This window comes from Sinohyriopsis cumingii, chromosome 13 (assembly GCF_028554795.1).
Source record: "Sinohyriopsis cumingii isolate HCF-2022 chromosome 13, ASM2855479v2, whole genome shotgun sequence".
Taxonomy (NCBI): domain Eukaryota; kingdom Metazoa; phylum Mollusca; class Bivalvia; order Unionida; family Unionidae; genus Sinohyriopsis; species Sinohyriopsis cumingii.
In genome coordinates, this window is record NC_142973.1 from 43,515,458 (window position 1) to 43,531,742 (window position 16,285).

General features: G+C 35.1%; 1 protein-coding gene across 1 annotated transcript in view; it reads left to right on the forward strand.

Annotated features, from left to right (window-relative positions):
- The window catches only part of LOC149785310 (kinesin-like protein KIF27), a 168,864-nt gene that overhangs the window by 140,829 nt on the left and 11,750 nt on the right, over positions 1 to 16,285 (forward strand). The window contains exons 34-35 of the mRNA XM_089979203.1: positions 3,445 to 3,535; positions 14,670 to 14,869. Of these exons, the coding sequence (XP_089835329.1) occupies positions 3,445 to 3,535; positions 14,670 to 14,869 (291 nt within the window). The remainder of the gene's footprint in view (positions 1 to 3,444; positions 3,536 to 14,669; positions 14,870 to 16,285) is intronic.

The window sequence follows — 16,285 nt, forward strand, 5'->3', positions numbered from 1 at the left end:
CATCATCATCATCATCATCATCGTCATCTCCACCACTACTATTATCATCATCATCATCACCACTACAACCATCATCATCATCATCATCATCATCAGTTGAACTCTGCCAGTCTCAATACCAACTACATACTAAACCTGCTACAATATTTAGGCTAGTGGTTCCTTTTTCTATTCACAATTCATCAGTTTCAGTATTTTTTAATGTGTTTGGCTGTTTATATTCATTCATTCACTGTTTACTTCAGTCCTTGGCAAAAACCATTAAAAATGTTTCTGTGAAATTTTGAATGCACATAAAACCAGTGGTCCATATGTTTTTGTTTTTCTATTCACAGTTCTTCAGTTTCAATGTTATTATTTTTTTGGGTACATTTTCGTTTTTCTTCTTCAATGTTTATAGTGTTTTTTTCTGTTTGTCCCTGCAGACTTTGGGATCATGAAAGGCCCAATGTACCATACTGCATGTCATAAGATTTGTCTAATTGAGACATCCTTTTTGCCCTGAGATGTGTCCTGCAGTGATGTTCCACTTGAAAATGATGTGGACTTTTAAAAGAGTGGAAATTGGACTGTTTATTTTAAGGATTGTACCCTTTTGAGCTTTATAATTGTTTTATGTTGGGGATACCTAAACTTACTTAGCTTTGTATAGCTTGGATTGTACTGATGTACCACCAAGCTCTATACATACCATATAAATACAGTCAAATCTGTTGACAGCAGCCACCCATGGGAAAAGGCAAAGCTGACCATTGTACACATGTAACATCTGTAAACTGATCTACTTTTCAAAATTTGTTTTTGAACAGATACACTGCATTGATATTGTTATTATTATTATTGTTGTTGTTATTATTATTATTATTATTATTATTATTATTACATTATAAATCTTGCTTTATATGCATTATTCAGCAAAATCATAACATATCCATATATGTTTGTTTTCTTTCAAATTTACATTCCTCGAAAGATTACGGTATCCTGCTCACTTTAATCCATCCCGTAAATTAAATCATTACTGACTGAAAATAATCACTGATTTTAGTTTGTTTTGTGTACCATGACAAAACATTAATTTCACTACTTACTTGCAGCTTAATGTAAAAGAGAACAGCTGTTCTTGTTTTAACCAAAAATATCTGGATGAACTCAACACAACCAACAGACATCTGCTTATGGTTGAAACATGGGTTGAATAGGAAATCAAAAGGAGGTTATGGCTATTCTTTGTTACCCATGAACTGAGACTTTGCCTGACTTTACAGACAAATTGCAGATATTGAATGACCCTTGACCCTAATGAAAAGGGATGTAACTCATACCTCTTTTCAAAGACAGATTTTTTCATCATAGATAACTTTAATTCACAGGCAAATAGATCAAAATATCAAATTATATTTGTCACAATTTCAAATTTGTGCTGCAATCATAATGACTCCTTTCCTCACCATCCAGAAAGTAAGTTGTTTTGACCCTGTATCCTAATGATCAAAACTGCCTTGCTTTTGAATTTGACATATTGATAACCATAAGGTAAGGCGTATTATGTTACAGCATTGCTTGTCCATCTGTCTGTCTGTTACCAATTTCATTTCTGCACAATAATTCAGATTGCTAACCATCAAATGGAACAACCCTTCCAATTTTTAGGGTCAGAAGCCTTGATTAAGGTCACTGTGACTGAAAGAAGAAAAATAGTTTCTGCACAATAACGAGTTCTTCATATTCAACAGATATCAAACTTTGTGAATGGATTGCACTTGGGATAAGGAAGAACCCTTTTGCTTTTTGGTTCTAAAGGTTAGAGGCCAAGGTCACTGAGTGAAAGAAGAAACCTTGTGCACAATTTTTTTTAAAAAAACACAAGGTGGGCTTAAAACAGGAAATTTTGAAAAACGGAGCAGGCTAATAATGTGACATTCAAAGTACTTCTCATTCTACTGCTCCATTGGCCTGGTGGTTAGAGCATCTGCCTTGGATGCAGGAGGTCGTGGGTTCGACCCCTGGCCGAGTCATACCAAAGACTTCTAAAAATGGTACTAACAGCTTCCTTGCTTGGCGCCCAGCATTAAGAGGTTAGTGGTAGAACTGGTCGGCCTGGTGTCAGGATAATGTGACTGGGTGGAACATCACATTACATGTCTGCGACATGATGCCCCAATGCTAGACATCACTAAAAACTGCCACACTGGAGACATCGTAGTGACATAACTGAAAAATTGTTAACGCTACATTAAAAATCCAAATCACACACATGCACATGTCCTTGTTTTCCTAGTATTAATGCACTTAAGCATTCACTTTCACCCTTTCAGAAGTATTCTGCTTCAGTGATAGCGTTCATTTAATTTTAAACAGTATTTATTTAAGAAAAGCATTCATATCAAATGACTTGATTCCCTCATACTCTTCTGTGCTTACTTTCAACCAGACAACCCCTTGTCGGAATGTTCGTGTATTACATCACTTGTTTTAATGCACTTCATATAAGTCTACTTCTGCCTGTGACACTATTGTACATATGCTGCATAACAAAACTGTGTTACTGAGCAACATTAATAACACATAGAAAACTCGAGGAAAAATTATGAAACTAAGCTTTATTTAGCATTCCTAAAGCTAAAAATGTTTACCATTTTAAAAAAATGGGGAGGGCTGATTTTGTCTCAAAAGCTAAAAGAATCAAATTTAAAAAATCATGCTGGTACAGTATTATAATAAAATTGTTTGAACATAAAAGAAAATATATTGCATTTAGCCTATGACCTATTTTTTTAAATAATTAATTAACAGTGTGAATACACATGACCTCAATCCTTGAAAGTAGTGTTTTTATAACTCAAAACTGTTTTTGCTTTCCTTAATAACTTTTTTCACTAGAGGTGGAAATAATTAGAGACAGAAGAAATACTTTTACAGGAGAAGGTTATATTTTCAGTTTATTATCATTCATAACATTATCATGGTAGAAGAAATAAAAAATTAGTGTACATTGTCTCAGTTTGAATGATTGAATACACTTCATCAAGAGTAAATTCAAAACATTTAAATCGACTCTAACTTCGTAATGGATGAAGCTTCAAAGCATGTGTTGTGACTTCATAAAGTAAAGTTTCATCATTAATGTACATAACGAAATTGCCCCTCCCATATTTCTGCTTGTTCCCATAAAATCTTACACAGCTCTATCACAGCCTTAATGTGAATGACTTGCAAAGAAATTATTTTCAAAATTACCTGAGTGAAATTAGGATAAAAAATAGTTGTGAATTGCGAAGTAAATAGGTCTGACTTGAGTCAGATCTTGTTCATTAAATTTCCAGCAGACTACCACAATATATTACAGCATCAAAATGTAAGTGTGACTATTTGTCTGATAGATGGTTTAATCCAGTTTGTGTCAGATTAATGAAACCTAACTGTAGACATACTTTCTTCCAGATTTTGACTTGAGGAGTTCTGTACAGAGTTCAGTGGCTGACAATGATGGAGGTTCTCAGTCAAACTCACATAGGGAGACACAGCCTGCCAGGTTAGTTACCATTAATCAGAACAAATCCATTCAAAATTGTCCATTGCTGGAAAAGAAAGGCTAATTAAACAAAGCTCAGGGTTTTGTCCTTTTACATTAATCAAGTACCACACTTTTGTTTTCAGTGTGCAGAATGCCCATTTTCCCATATCTATGATAAATTAGGTCAGCCTGTTACAAGAAAAAGTCGGCCCTGATTAAAAAAGTCAGCCTGTGACAAGAAAAATCAACCCTGATAAGAAAAGTCAGCCTGTGACAAGAAAAGTCAGCCCTGAAAAGAAAAGTCAGCCTGTGACAAGAAAAGTCAGCTGTGATAGAAAATTCAGCCTCTGACAAGAAAAGTCGGCCCTCAAAAGAAAAGTCAGTCTGTGACAAGAAAAGTTTGTCCTGATAAGAAAAGTCAGCCTGTGACAAGAAAAGTCAGCCCTAGAGTTTTAATGATCTGAAAGATACCTTCAATAAATGTCAGAACTCTGCTGCAATAGTAACATTGCAAAACTTGTACTACAGAAATGGGAAAAATGCAAAATTGAATTGACTCTCTGAAGTTCACTTCAATCTTGCCCCCTGGAATAACAGAAAGCAATGTATATGGTACTGTATAATTTTAGATGTCTTCACTAATAAGGAAATACATACATGTACTAATAAGGTAATACATACATGTACTAATAAAGTAATACAGACATGTACTAAAAAGTTAATACATACATCTACTAATAAGGACATACAGGTACACCACTCCCTCGATAACTCCAGCCCTGATAACTCGCGAACCTGCTTATAACACGGGGTCTGGCGTGGATCCCATTTTTTAAACCAGGTAATATATGTACTGAAAAGGAAATACAAACATGTACTAATAAGGTAATGCATACATGTGCTGATAAGGAAATGCATACATGTACTAATAAGGAAATGCATACATGTACTGATGATGTTCATCCATCGGTGTCAATGAGGACCATATAATGTCATCGATTCACTGGGGGTGGGTCCAGAGATGGCTGATTAGTCCGATCCGGGCCTGGAAGAATCTGTTGCAGTGGGGACATGGATGTGCAGGTTGCTGACCAGGAATTGCGTAACTGCTGTTCCTGGATTTACACAGATCTCGTTTTTCAGCTGCATCCACCAGTCTTTTCTGCTCAAATGCTTCCGCACCAGCATTGACTTGACTGCACCAAGCAGATCGATTAGCAACGACTCAGGATCATTGCCTAGGTTCTTCAGCAAAGCCTTGAGGGTGTCCTTGTACCTCTTTTTTTTTTACCACCGTGAGATCTTTTGCCTTGTTGTAGCTCTCTATAGAAGACCGTCTTAGGTAGGCATTCTACCGGCATGCAGACAACATGGCCAGACCATCGGAGTTGTGCCTTGCACAGCATGGTGTGGATGCTTGTCATGCCGGCCTTAGTGAGCACCTCTGTGTTTGGTACCTTGTCCTGCCTTCTGATTTTCAGTAGTTTCCTCAGGGAGCTCATATGGAAGTGGTTCAGTTGTTTAACATGGCGGCTATACACAGACCATGTCTCGCAAGCATAGAGGAGGGTGGGGAGAAACAACCGCTGCATAGACTTTGAGTTTGGTGGCAAGCTTGATGCCTCTCCTATCTCAGGCATTTGAGCGGAATCTGCCAAATGCTATGCTGGCTTTGGTAATCTTAATGTTGACCTCATCGTCTATGTGGACTGCTTGTGAGAGGGTGCTGCAGAGGTATGTGAACCTGTCTACATTTTTGAGCTTATGGCCATTGACAGTGGTGGATGGTTCCAGGTAATCTTCTCCAGGAGCTGGCTGATGCAGAACCTCGGTCTTGCTGGTAGAGATGGTGAGTCCGAAGTTGGAGCACACTGTGGAAAAAAGGTCCATGCTCTGTTGCATGCCTGCCTCCATGCTGGAGTTGAGGGCACAGTCATCTGCAAACAGCAGGTCACGAATGTTCTCAACTTGGACTTTGGTTTTGGCTTGGAGCCTCCTCAGGTTGAACAACTTTTCATCCAGATTTTATCGGAGACCTACTCCAACATTGCTGTCCTTGAAAGCATCCATCAACATTGCGGAGAACATGAGGCTGAATAGAGTGGGGGCTGAGACGCATCCTTGTTTCACACCATTCGTAACTGCAAAGGGTTTGGAATAATTACCCTGGTCCTGGACTCTGGCAAGCATGCCATCATGAAACTGTCTCACCATTTCAGTGAAGACTTCTGGACATCCAAATTTGGCCATGATTTTCCAAAGGCCTTCCTGGCTGATAGTGTCGAATGCCTTAGTCAGGTCCACAAAGGTGGTGTATAGCTGGACATTTTGTTCAAGACATTTTTCTTGCAGCTGCCTGGCAGCAAAGATCATGTCGATGGTGCCTCTCTCCTTTCTGAAGCCACACTGGCTTTCTGGCAGTAGGCCATGATCAAGGTTTTATGTGAGTCTGTTCAGCAGTAGCCTGGCGAGGACCTTACCTGCGATACAGAGTAGAGAGATTCCTCCATGGTTGTCGCAGGATTGGCGATTGCCTTTGCATTTGTAAAAGTGGATGATGGATGCATCTTTGAATTCCTAGGGTATGCATTTCATCTTCATCTTCTACATGCCACAGAACATCTCTGTTAGTCTTCCCACTAACTTAGGCCCACCAGACTTGTAGATCTCAGCTGGGATGGAGTCTGCTCCTGGAGCTTTCTCACTAGACACAAGCTCAATGACCTTATTTACTGATAAGGTGATACATGTACTAATAAGGTGATACATGGACTAATAAGGTGATACATGTACTAATAAGGAAACACATATATGTACTAATAAGGAAACGCATACGTGTACTAATAAGGTGATACATGTACTAATAAGGTAATACAGACATGTACTAATAAGGTAATACATTCATTTACTAATAAGATAATACATATTTGTACTAACAGTGTAATACATGTACTAATAAGGTGATACATGGACTAATAAGGTGATACATGTACTAATAAGGAAATGCATACATGTACTAATAAGGTGATACATGTACTAATAAGGTAATACAGACATGTACTAATAAGGTAATACATTCATTTACTAATAAGATAATACATATTTGTACTGACAGTGTAATACATGTACTAATAAGGTGATACATGGACTAATAAGGTGATACATGTACTAATAAGGAAATGCATACATGTACTAATAAGGTAATATAGACATGTACTAATAAGGTAATACATTCATGTACTAATAAGATAATACATATTTGTACTAACAATGTAATACATGTACTAATAAGGTGATACATGGACTAATAAGGTGATACATGTACTAATAAGGAAATGCATACATGTACTAATAAGGTGATACATGTACTAATAAGGTAATACAGACGTACTAATAAGGTAATACATTCATGTACTAATAAGATAATACATATTTGTACTAACAATGTAATACATGTACTAATAAGGTGATACATGGACTAATAAGGTGATACATGTACTAATAAGGAAATGCATACATGTACTAATAAGGTGATACATGTACTAATAAGGTTATACAGACATGTACTAATAAGGTAATACATTCATGTACTAATAAGATAATACATATTTGTACTAACAATGTAATACATGTACTAATAAGGTGATACATGGACTAATAAGGTGATACATGTACTAATAAGGAAATGCATACATGTACTAATAAGGTGATACATGTACTAATAAGGTAATACAGACGTACTAATAAGGTAATACATTCATGTACTAATAAGGTAATATAGACATGTACTAATAAGGTAATACATTCATTTACTAATAAGATAATACATATTTGTACTAACAGTGTAATACATGTACTAATAAGGTGATACATGGACTAATAAGGTGATACATGTACTAATAAGGTAATATAGACATGTACTAATAAGGTAATACATTCATGTACTAATAAGATAATACATATTTGTACTAATAATGTAATACATGTACTAATAAGGAGATACATACAGGTACACCACTCCCTCAATAACTTGCGCCCAGATAACTCGCGAACCCACTTATAACATGAGGTCATGCATGGATCCCATTTTTTAAACCAGAAAATACCCCAAAAATTTATCCCTATTTGTTGAACTTGAAGAAAATCGCAATCAAAATTGGTATCGGAAACTTTGACATGTCGCTCGTTTTATCATCAAAAACGGTAAATAGAACCTGGAAATTTTAATCACCATTATGAAATGTTAAATTTAAAAATAGGTCATACAGTTATTTACATTTTCTTTCCAAATGACATTCCTAGAACACCGCAATTAACAATATTGTAAGGAAATTTTGATCAATGAAAATGTCACTTACGCCAAGTGGAGGCAGTACTTTATATAAATAAATACAAATTAAATCATTTTTTTATTAATTGAAATTTGTGTTCTAGTTCTTCTTTTAGTTCCTTTTAAGTGTAATCATCATAAATGCAATGTGTCCTCTTGTAATTAATCATAAAATGCATCAATCTACCGTAACAGCTATATCCACGAGCGTTTCTCCGAGAACCTAATTAAGTGCCGACAGTGTTTTGATAACTGACTTGGGGAAGTATTTGTTGTATTGTTGTACTGAATTAAAAGCTGACCTCCTTTGTATTATCAAGTTAATTATCTCTTTGAATCAAATTTCATTATTACTTCCAATGAAATCACAACATCAATATTGAACTAACTGAACAATACAAAAATTTAGTTTCGACGTAGACGATTGTGTCATGAAATAAATGTCATGTGTTTTTGAAAAAAAGGAATCTTGTTTGGTGGTGTATCAACAGTTAGTCTAGTTCCCTGCTCTGTGAACTCCCGATTTGGCAGGATACTATTAAGCACCACTACGGTAACCAGACTCGTCAAGAAAACAAAAAGCAGTGACTTAATACACAGATTTTTCACGTGCACAGAATAATGAACAACTTCATCAGAAAAAGCACATTATTAAAAATTATTATCGATGTGATTGTAAAATGAGGATTCAGTCATTAAACAGCCCAGTTCCCTAATGCCGCTCTTCCCCCCCCCCCCCATGGTTTTCTCAATGTTAAAGCGAATTTTTTCAATTTTTGGAGGTCCCTCATTAATGTGTGCCCTCACTTATAGTGCAGTCTATGTTTGTTGACCCCATTGTGCATGAGTTATCGAGGGAGAGGTGTACTAATAAGGTGATAGATACATGTACTAATAAGGTAATACATACATATCTTTATAAGGTAATGCAGACATGTACTAATAAGGAAATACTTACAGGTACTAATAAGGTAATACAGACACGTTCTAATAAGGTAATACAGGCATGTACTAATAAGGTAATACAGACATGTGCTAATAAGGTAATACATGTACTAATAAGGTAATACAGACATGTACTAATAAGGAAATACTTACAGGTACTAATAAGGTAATACAGACATGTACTAATAAGGTAATACAGACATGTACTAATAAGGTAATACAGACATGTTCTAATAAGGTAATACAGACGTGTACTAATAAGGTAATACAGACATGTGCTAATAAGGTAATACATGTACTAATAAGGTAATATAGACATGTACTAATAAGGAAATACTTACAGGTACTAATAAGGTAATACAGACATGTACTAATAAGGTAATACAGACATGTACTAATAAGGTAATACATGTACTAATAAGGTAATACATTCATGTACTAATAAGGTAATGCAGACATGTGCTAATAAGGAAATACATTCAGGTACTAATAAGGTAATACAGACATGTACTAATAAGGTAATACAGACATGTACTAATAAGGTAATACAGACATGTACTAATAAGGTAATACAGACGTGTACTTATAAGGTAATACATGTACTAATAAGGTAATACATGCATGTACTAATAAGGTAATGCAGACATATGCTAATAAGGAAATACATTCAGGTACTAATAAGGTAATACATACATGTACTACTAACTAAAGGTAATACATACTAGTTGATTCCTACAGCAGCATGTTGTTTGATACATTGGTTGCTTCTGCAATAAGTAAACCCTTGGTTGACCAAATGTCTACAATGTCTTGTAGGTTTTTGGGGCACACTTTACATTGCATCTGTATGGTCCTGGGTTAAATTCTGTTTCTAGCACTTGCAACGTTATGTTGTTGTCTGTCCAAGGTTATTAGTTTCCTTGGAAATTTCCCAAACATCTGAACCATCAAGAGTACTTAAAATAATTGTGGAAACTTTTTATTCATGAACCATAAGGTGAGTTTATAATGTCATGATGTTGTTTCCTGTCTGTTTGACAGTACATATATCCAGCTGTTCCCTGTTTCAAATTTGAGTTCTCTATCATCTGTCTTTTCCAGACTTTGCAATAGTATCATGTATTTGAGAAAAGTAGAAGCCTATCCGTTTGAACTCAAAAGGTCAACTGTTAAAGTCACAGGGACTGAAAGACAGGACACTATTTCTACACAGTGGTTATCTTCTATAGCAGTTACCTTGACTAGACATTGTAAATGGCATGAAATGAGAAAATAACTTATTGATTTTTGGATGAAATGGTCAGAGCCAAAGTTCCATTGACTCTTGAACAGAAGTGTCTTACATTTGAGATGAGGAATTCACCTATTTATTTTAGGGTTAAAAGGACCAATGTCAAGGTCACATTGAAAGATTAAAAATCAGTTTCCACAAAGTACTGAAGTTCTGTACCTCATGCCTTGATGAAACTGTGTGAGGTGTTTGCATATGAGACAAGGAAGACTTCTATTAAAATCTGTGTAAGTTTAAGGTCAGTGGTACTCCAAAAGAGAAAATATCTCCCACAAAATAACTCCAATTCTGTGCCAAACTTTGTGAGTGGTTTGCATTTGAGACAAGGAAGACTCCTATTAAAATCTGTGTAAGTTTAAGGTCAGTGGTACTCCAAAAGAGAAAATATCTCCCACAAAATAACTCCAGTTCTGTGCCAAACTTTGTGGATGACTTGCTGAGTCAAGAAAGGCACCTTTAGGGTCATCAAAGGAATATAATCATACTCAGCAGATATCATCTGGGCATAAAGACCTTTGAAATTTGTACAAATTATGTCTCATGGGTCGGTGGTTCTTTTGGGGGTTTTCCCAGGTTCTTCCTCCACCATTTATACTGGCTGCCATGTATAGCCTGTTTTGTGCAGAAAAATGGTGTTAAACCCCATAACAACAACATCAATAACCAATTATGTAGTCTGCCATTAGATATGACCACAGTTACTAGAAATATAAAAACTGTTGAATAGACAGACAGCATTTTGGCACGAAGACCTTTCAGATTTATAGAAATGATCTTCCGTCAAGTATAGGTATCATTACTAAAAGTAGACAAACCTTTATACAATTTCTTCTCCATAACTAGTAAATCGAATTTGACAAAAAAGTATCCTGTGATGAAGACTTTTGAGATTTGTACAAAAGATGCCGACTGCTCAAAAAAATTTGACAAAAATTTTAAAGCAAATCTCCTGTTGTAAGGGATGGGTGGTTGGGTTTCAAGTTTATACAACTGATGCAGATTCACCATTAAATTTGGCCACTGTTACTATATTTAGAAAACCTTCCATTGACTTCTCCAAACTAACTTGACAAAATTTGATTATATTTGATGCAAAGCATTCTGGCTTGAAGTCCTTTCAGATTTGTATAATGTTACCAATCTGCCATCAGTTATGGTCACCATTACTAAAAACAGACAAACCTACAAATAGTTTCTTCTCTAAAAATGTTGAAATAGTATTTGACCAAACTTGACGGAAGACATCTTGTCAATCCACCATTAGGTATGGCTGATACTACTAAAACTAGAAAAATCTTTGAATTACCTCTTCATCTAAACTGCTTAACAGAATGTGACAAAGTTTGTCGGAAAGCATCCCGATATAGACTTCTTTTAGATGTTAACAAATTATGCCAGTCCACGGTCAAATATGGACACTGCTGCTAAAAATAGAAAAACATTGAAACAGTGTATGAATAATTGCATAGCAGAATCTGACCAATCTTTACAGGGGCCCCGAGTGGCTGAGTGGCCTAAAGCGCTGTCCGTTACGGATCACTACCATCTCACCTCTGTCTGCGTGGGTTCAAGTCTCAGATTCAGCCAACGTGGGTATGTGAGAAAGCTTGCCAGTAGCTTCTCGTGGGTCGGTGGTTCTTTTTTGGGTTTTTCCGGGTTCTTCCTCCACCATTAATACTGGCCGCCATGTATAGCCTATCGTGTGCTGAAAAATGGCGTTAAACCTTACAACAACAACAACCAATCTTTACAGAAAACATACTGGTGTAAACGGTTAGAGCGTCTGCCCCGGCCGAGTCATACCAAAGACTTCTAAAAATGGTACTCATAGCTGCCTTGCTAGGCACTCAGCATTAAGTGGTTAGTGTTAGGACTGGTTGGCCTGGTGTTAGGATCATGTGACTGGGTGGGACATCATGCTACATGTCTGCGGCATGATGCCCCAGTGCTAGACATCACTTTAAACTGCCACACTGCAGCAATATGACTGGAAAATTGTTAAAGCTACATTAAAAATCTAGATCACACACACACACACACTGGTGTAAACAGCTTTCAAATTGGTATGGATGAATAGATGATGACAATCCACCACTAAAAGTAGAGACAAACATTTAAGCAAATTTATTTATTTTTTAAATGCTCAGCCTAATTTGACCAACTTACATAGTGGATTTTCAGTATTGGACAAATGATGCTGATATGCAATCAAATATGGATGAAGATAGAAAAACTAAAGAAACTGCGAAGCAAAAGTTTTTGTAACTTTTGTACCAATATTGTTGGATGAAATTTCAAGAGAAAGCATCCTACCAACCCATGTTTCTTGTCCAGTTGTTTCATTTTGTTATTAGGCAGATGTTATACATGTGAGCAATCTCAGGCTCACTTGGTCCTCCTGTTATTAATTACTGCCATTATTTTATTGCCAGACATATAACGGTTAGAGAAAAAATGTCAATTAATATAGTAACATTTTTTGTGTGAGTGTGTTTGTGAGTAGATAAATTGATACCCATGTCAAAAGTGTGTGACGTTATATGATATGCAGTGGATGGGTTTTGGTTTATTACATTTTTTCACTGTATAAATTTTGTTTATTTAAATTAACAAGTGTATTAGGGTGTTTAAATTAACAAGTTTATTAGGGTGTTAGAGAAATAGATTTTATATATGTTTGTGTATGTTGGTGTATTTTTGTTTGTGTGTTTGTATGAATAAAACAATACAAAGGGTGTTACAATATGTATGTATCATTGTATAAAATACAGTATGTATGTATCATTGTATAAAATACAATATGTATGTATCATTGTATAAAATACAATGTGTATGTATCATTGTATAAAATATGTGTATGTATCATTGTATAAAATACAGTATGTATGTATCGTTGTATAAAATACAATGTGTATGTATCATTGTACAAAATACAATGAAAGTATTTTGATTTGTTTCATTTTTACCACTCTGTATCTATTTTTTTAATTTGCATTTGTATTTGCTGTAAATTTGCAGAGGCCTACATACAGGGATGAGTGAACACCCAATATACAGCCTTTTTAAATTATGGAATAAAGACCTAAATAAAGTATAAAAACTAGATTAATATGACATCATTTCCATGCTTAAGTGACTTTAGTATTTTTTGCGTTTTGTGCACACCCCCACACCCCCAATAACATGGACCCTATTTAACACTTAAGAAAAAAATAAGTATATGGATGCCTCTGAGGACAGTAACTCAACCATACCAGAACTAGGTCACTTTGACCCAGTGTTTATTCATGAGTATATTTTCAGTTGCTTTTGTCTTATACCCTCAGTATATTGGACCTTATTTCACTAGCATTCATACAGATGTGTATGTGCATGCATCTCAGGCAAAGTAACCTAATTTTTATGCTTGAGTGACTTATATTTTTCCTTTGCTTGTCTGTATTATGTGAGCTACTCATATCCCAGTTGGCAAGGAGATTTATGGTTCCGAGTAAATATTGTGTTCTTATACTAATAGTATTATAAATTATACAAATTCTGAATATCAAAATTATCGTGTTATAGGAAACAATCTCATAATCTCTGTTATGCTGTGTCAGTAATACATTTTTTCTTAATTATCCAAACTTTCAATTTTCTGAACATTATTTAATTTAAGTTTGATATAGCTTTGGTTGAATTTGTAGTGTTTATTTGACTCTTAGTCCAAGTGAGCATTTTCATAGTCATGCATCCATCATTTTCCGTAATCCAGCTACATTTATTGTTCTCTAAATTTGACAGTTAGCTTTCAATTATGAAGACATTTTATATCTGCACCAATGATGTTGATTAGCCCTCAGATATTGCTGACATAAAAAAAAATTCAAAAATTTAAGTGTCTTTTTCAAAACCTGAACAGATGTTGTGGAAGTGTGACAGAAATTCTGATACCAATGATGATGTTGATTTACATCAGAAATGTTGATTTGTGTAATGAAAAAAAATGACATCATCAGAAAATTTCTTCATTAATGTGAACCAGATTTAATACGGATCATTCTGGCGTTTATTTCTTTCAACTTTCCAGTGATTTTTATTGCTTTGTTAGCCAATATAATTCATCTTAAAAATCTCATGCCTCATTTGGGACTTTTACTGTATAAATGTTATCTTGCTAGAAAGTTGCCTTTGGTCTGAAAGAGTAGGTTGTATACCTTTCTGTTTTCATTGTACAACAGGTGCTGACTTAAGTTTTCATAACCAAATCTAACAAATAATCTATATGTATTCAATATTGTTGCATTATATACAAGATCTAAACAAAAGAAAAAAATCAATGTTATAGACAATACTATGCTAGTTAGTCATGAAAGTGTTGCTGTGCCATAAAATATCAAGAAATAAACCAAAAGAAACCACTTGTTCTTGACAGGTTTATACATGCATTTAATGTTGGTGAATATTTATATTTATTTTTCATGTTTTATTCAATTACGTATTACTGAAAGTTGTAATATTTTGGCATAATACTCTATAATTATAACTTTTTTATACTAAAACTGATACATATGTACTTTGAATTGGTTTTAAATATCTTCTTTTAGAACGAGAGAGAACCGTACATCAGCGGAGCATCCTGCTGACCAGGGCGCAAGACCAGTATCAGCCAAAGTAGGTCAGCTTCAGTTAAATACAACTCCTGTTAAAATCTCACGCAGAGATTTACGACTTATGTCAGAAGCCGAAATCAGCATGAGGAGATCCAGTCTAAAGGAAAGTGTTGGGTCATTACCTGCACCAAAAGGTAGGCCTAGGCATTAGAATTTTCCAGACATATGACAGTTCTGGTTCATACATAATAGTAATAATAATAATAATGAAAGAGTTACTTCCCTTTTGCATTCTACAGGGACTTTTTACAGTAATGTCATCAGTACTCCATAGACTTAAAGAGAAAGTGCAGGATGATATCCATCTTGATTAGAGTTCATAATACATTACAAGTTTAATGGCCACAAAACACCTCTTGATTGGCATTCTGGTACATTGTTTTTACTGCTACCTTACAGTATACACTTTCTTTTATGTCAAGCCCAACTGAAAACTGTATAATGCACTGGTAGATCTGGGTTGGTGCAGTTAGGAGTAATGAGCAGAACAAACAGCATAGATGCATTAGATCAGAGTCAGTGTTGTTTACAATTGCACTTGATGTATAAGTGAGTATATAGTAATTTGATATATAATTCAGTGTAACACACCTGTACCTTAAAATTTCAGGCCCAGTTCACCAGTAAACAAACAGGAGAGTTTATGCTCAATCCCTGGCATCTGTTGTGTGCATCATACCTTCATTACAAAAGGAGACCACTGTGATAACCATAATATATCTTGTTTCATTGTAATTGTTCAAAATTGTTTGATTAGGATCATTGTCTGGTGCACTTTTGTCTCAACAAGTAAATGTACATTTTTATGAAATCAGTGCATTAATTATAAGTTTAGATGAAACAAAATATCTTATCATGTTACGCACTAACTTGAATTCAGCATATAAAAAGTTCAGCATAGATTACAGTAAAACCTGTCTTGAGGGACCACTGCTATGAGAGACTACTGCTATGAGAGACTACCTGCTTTGAGAGACCAGAATCTCCATACACAGATTTACTGATTATATAGTGTTACAACCTGTTATGAGAGACCACCTGTCTTGAGAGACCATTATTTTTTTGGCAGCAGGTGTGGTCTTTCAAGACAGGTTCTACTGTACCCAGTATGTTGCAATTTCAGCAAATGGTGCATTTGAAAAGTGAATGAAATACATCACTTTCCTGTACAATAATGAAATGCATCACTTTCCTGTACAATAATGAAATACATCAGTTTCCTGTACAAAAGTCAAGAGCCAGAATAACACCAGCATTTTATTTTATGTTTATGCTTTAATGCCACTTTCTGTTGAATATAAAAATTATTCTTCACTGTTAGCAAATCTCCTGCAAAAACTCGACAAAAATTATTTGTTAGGGACTACAACAGAATGAAATAACTGATTGCCTCACTTAGTGTAGTATACACTGATACTGATAAGAAACTTTACCTTTTATCTTGTCATTTTCAGCAAGCAGTCATAGCTGGCTGATGTTTGCTATTTGTACATCAGTGAAAGCACTTCCTTTAATTTTGAAAACAAACTTTATGTGCAGATTCATAAAAC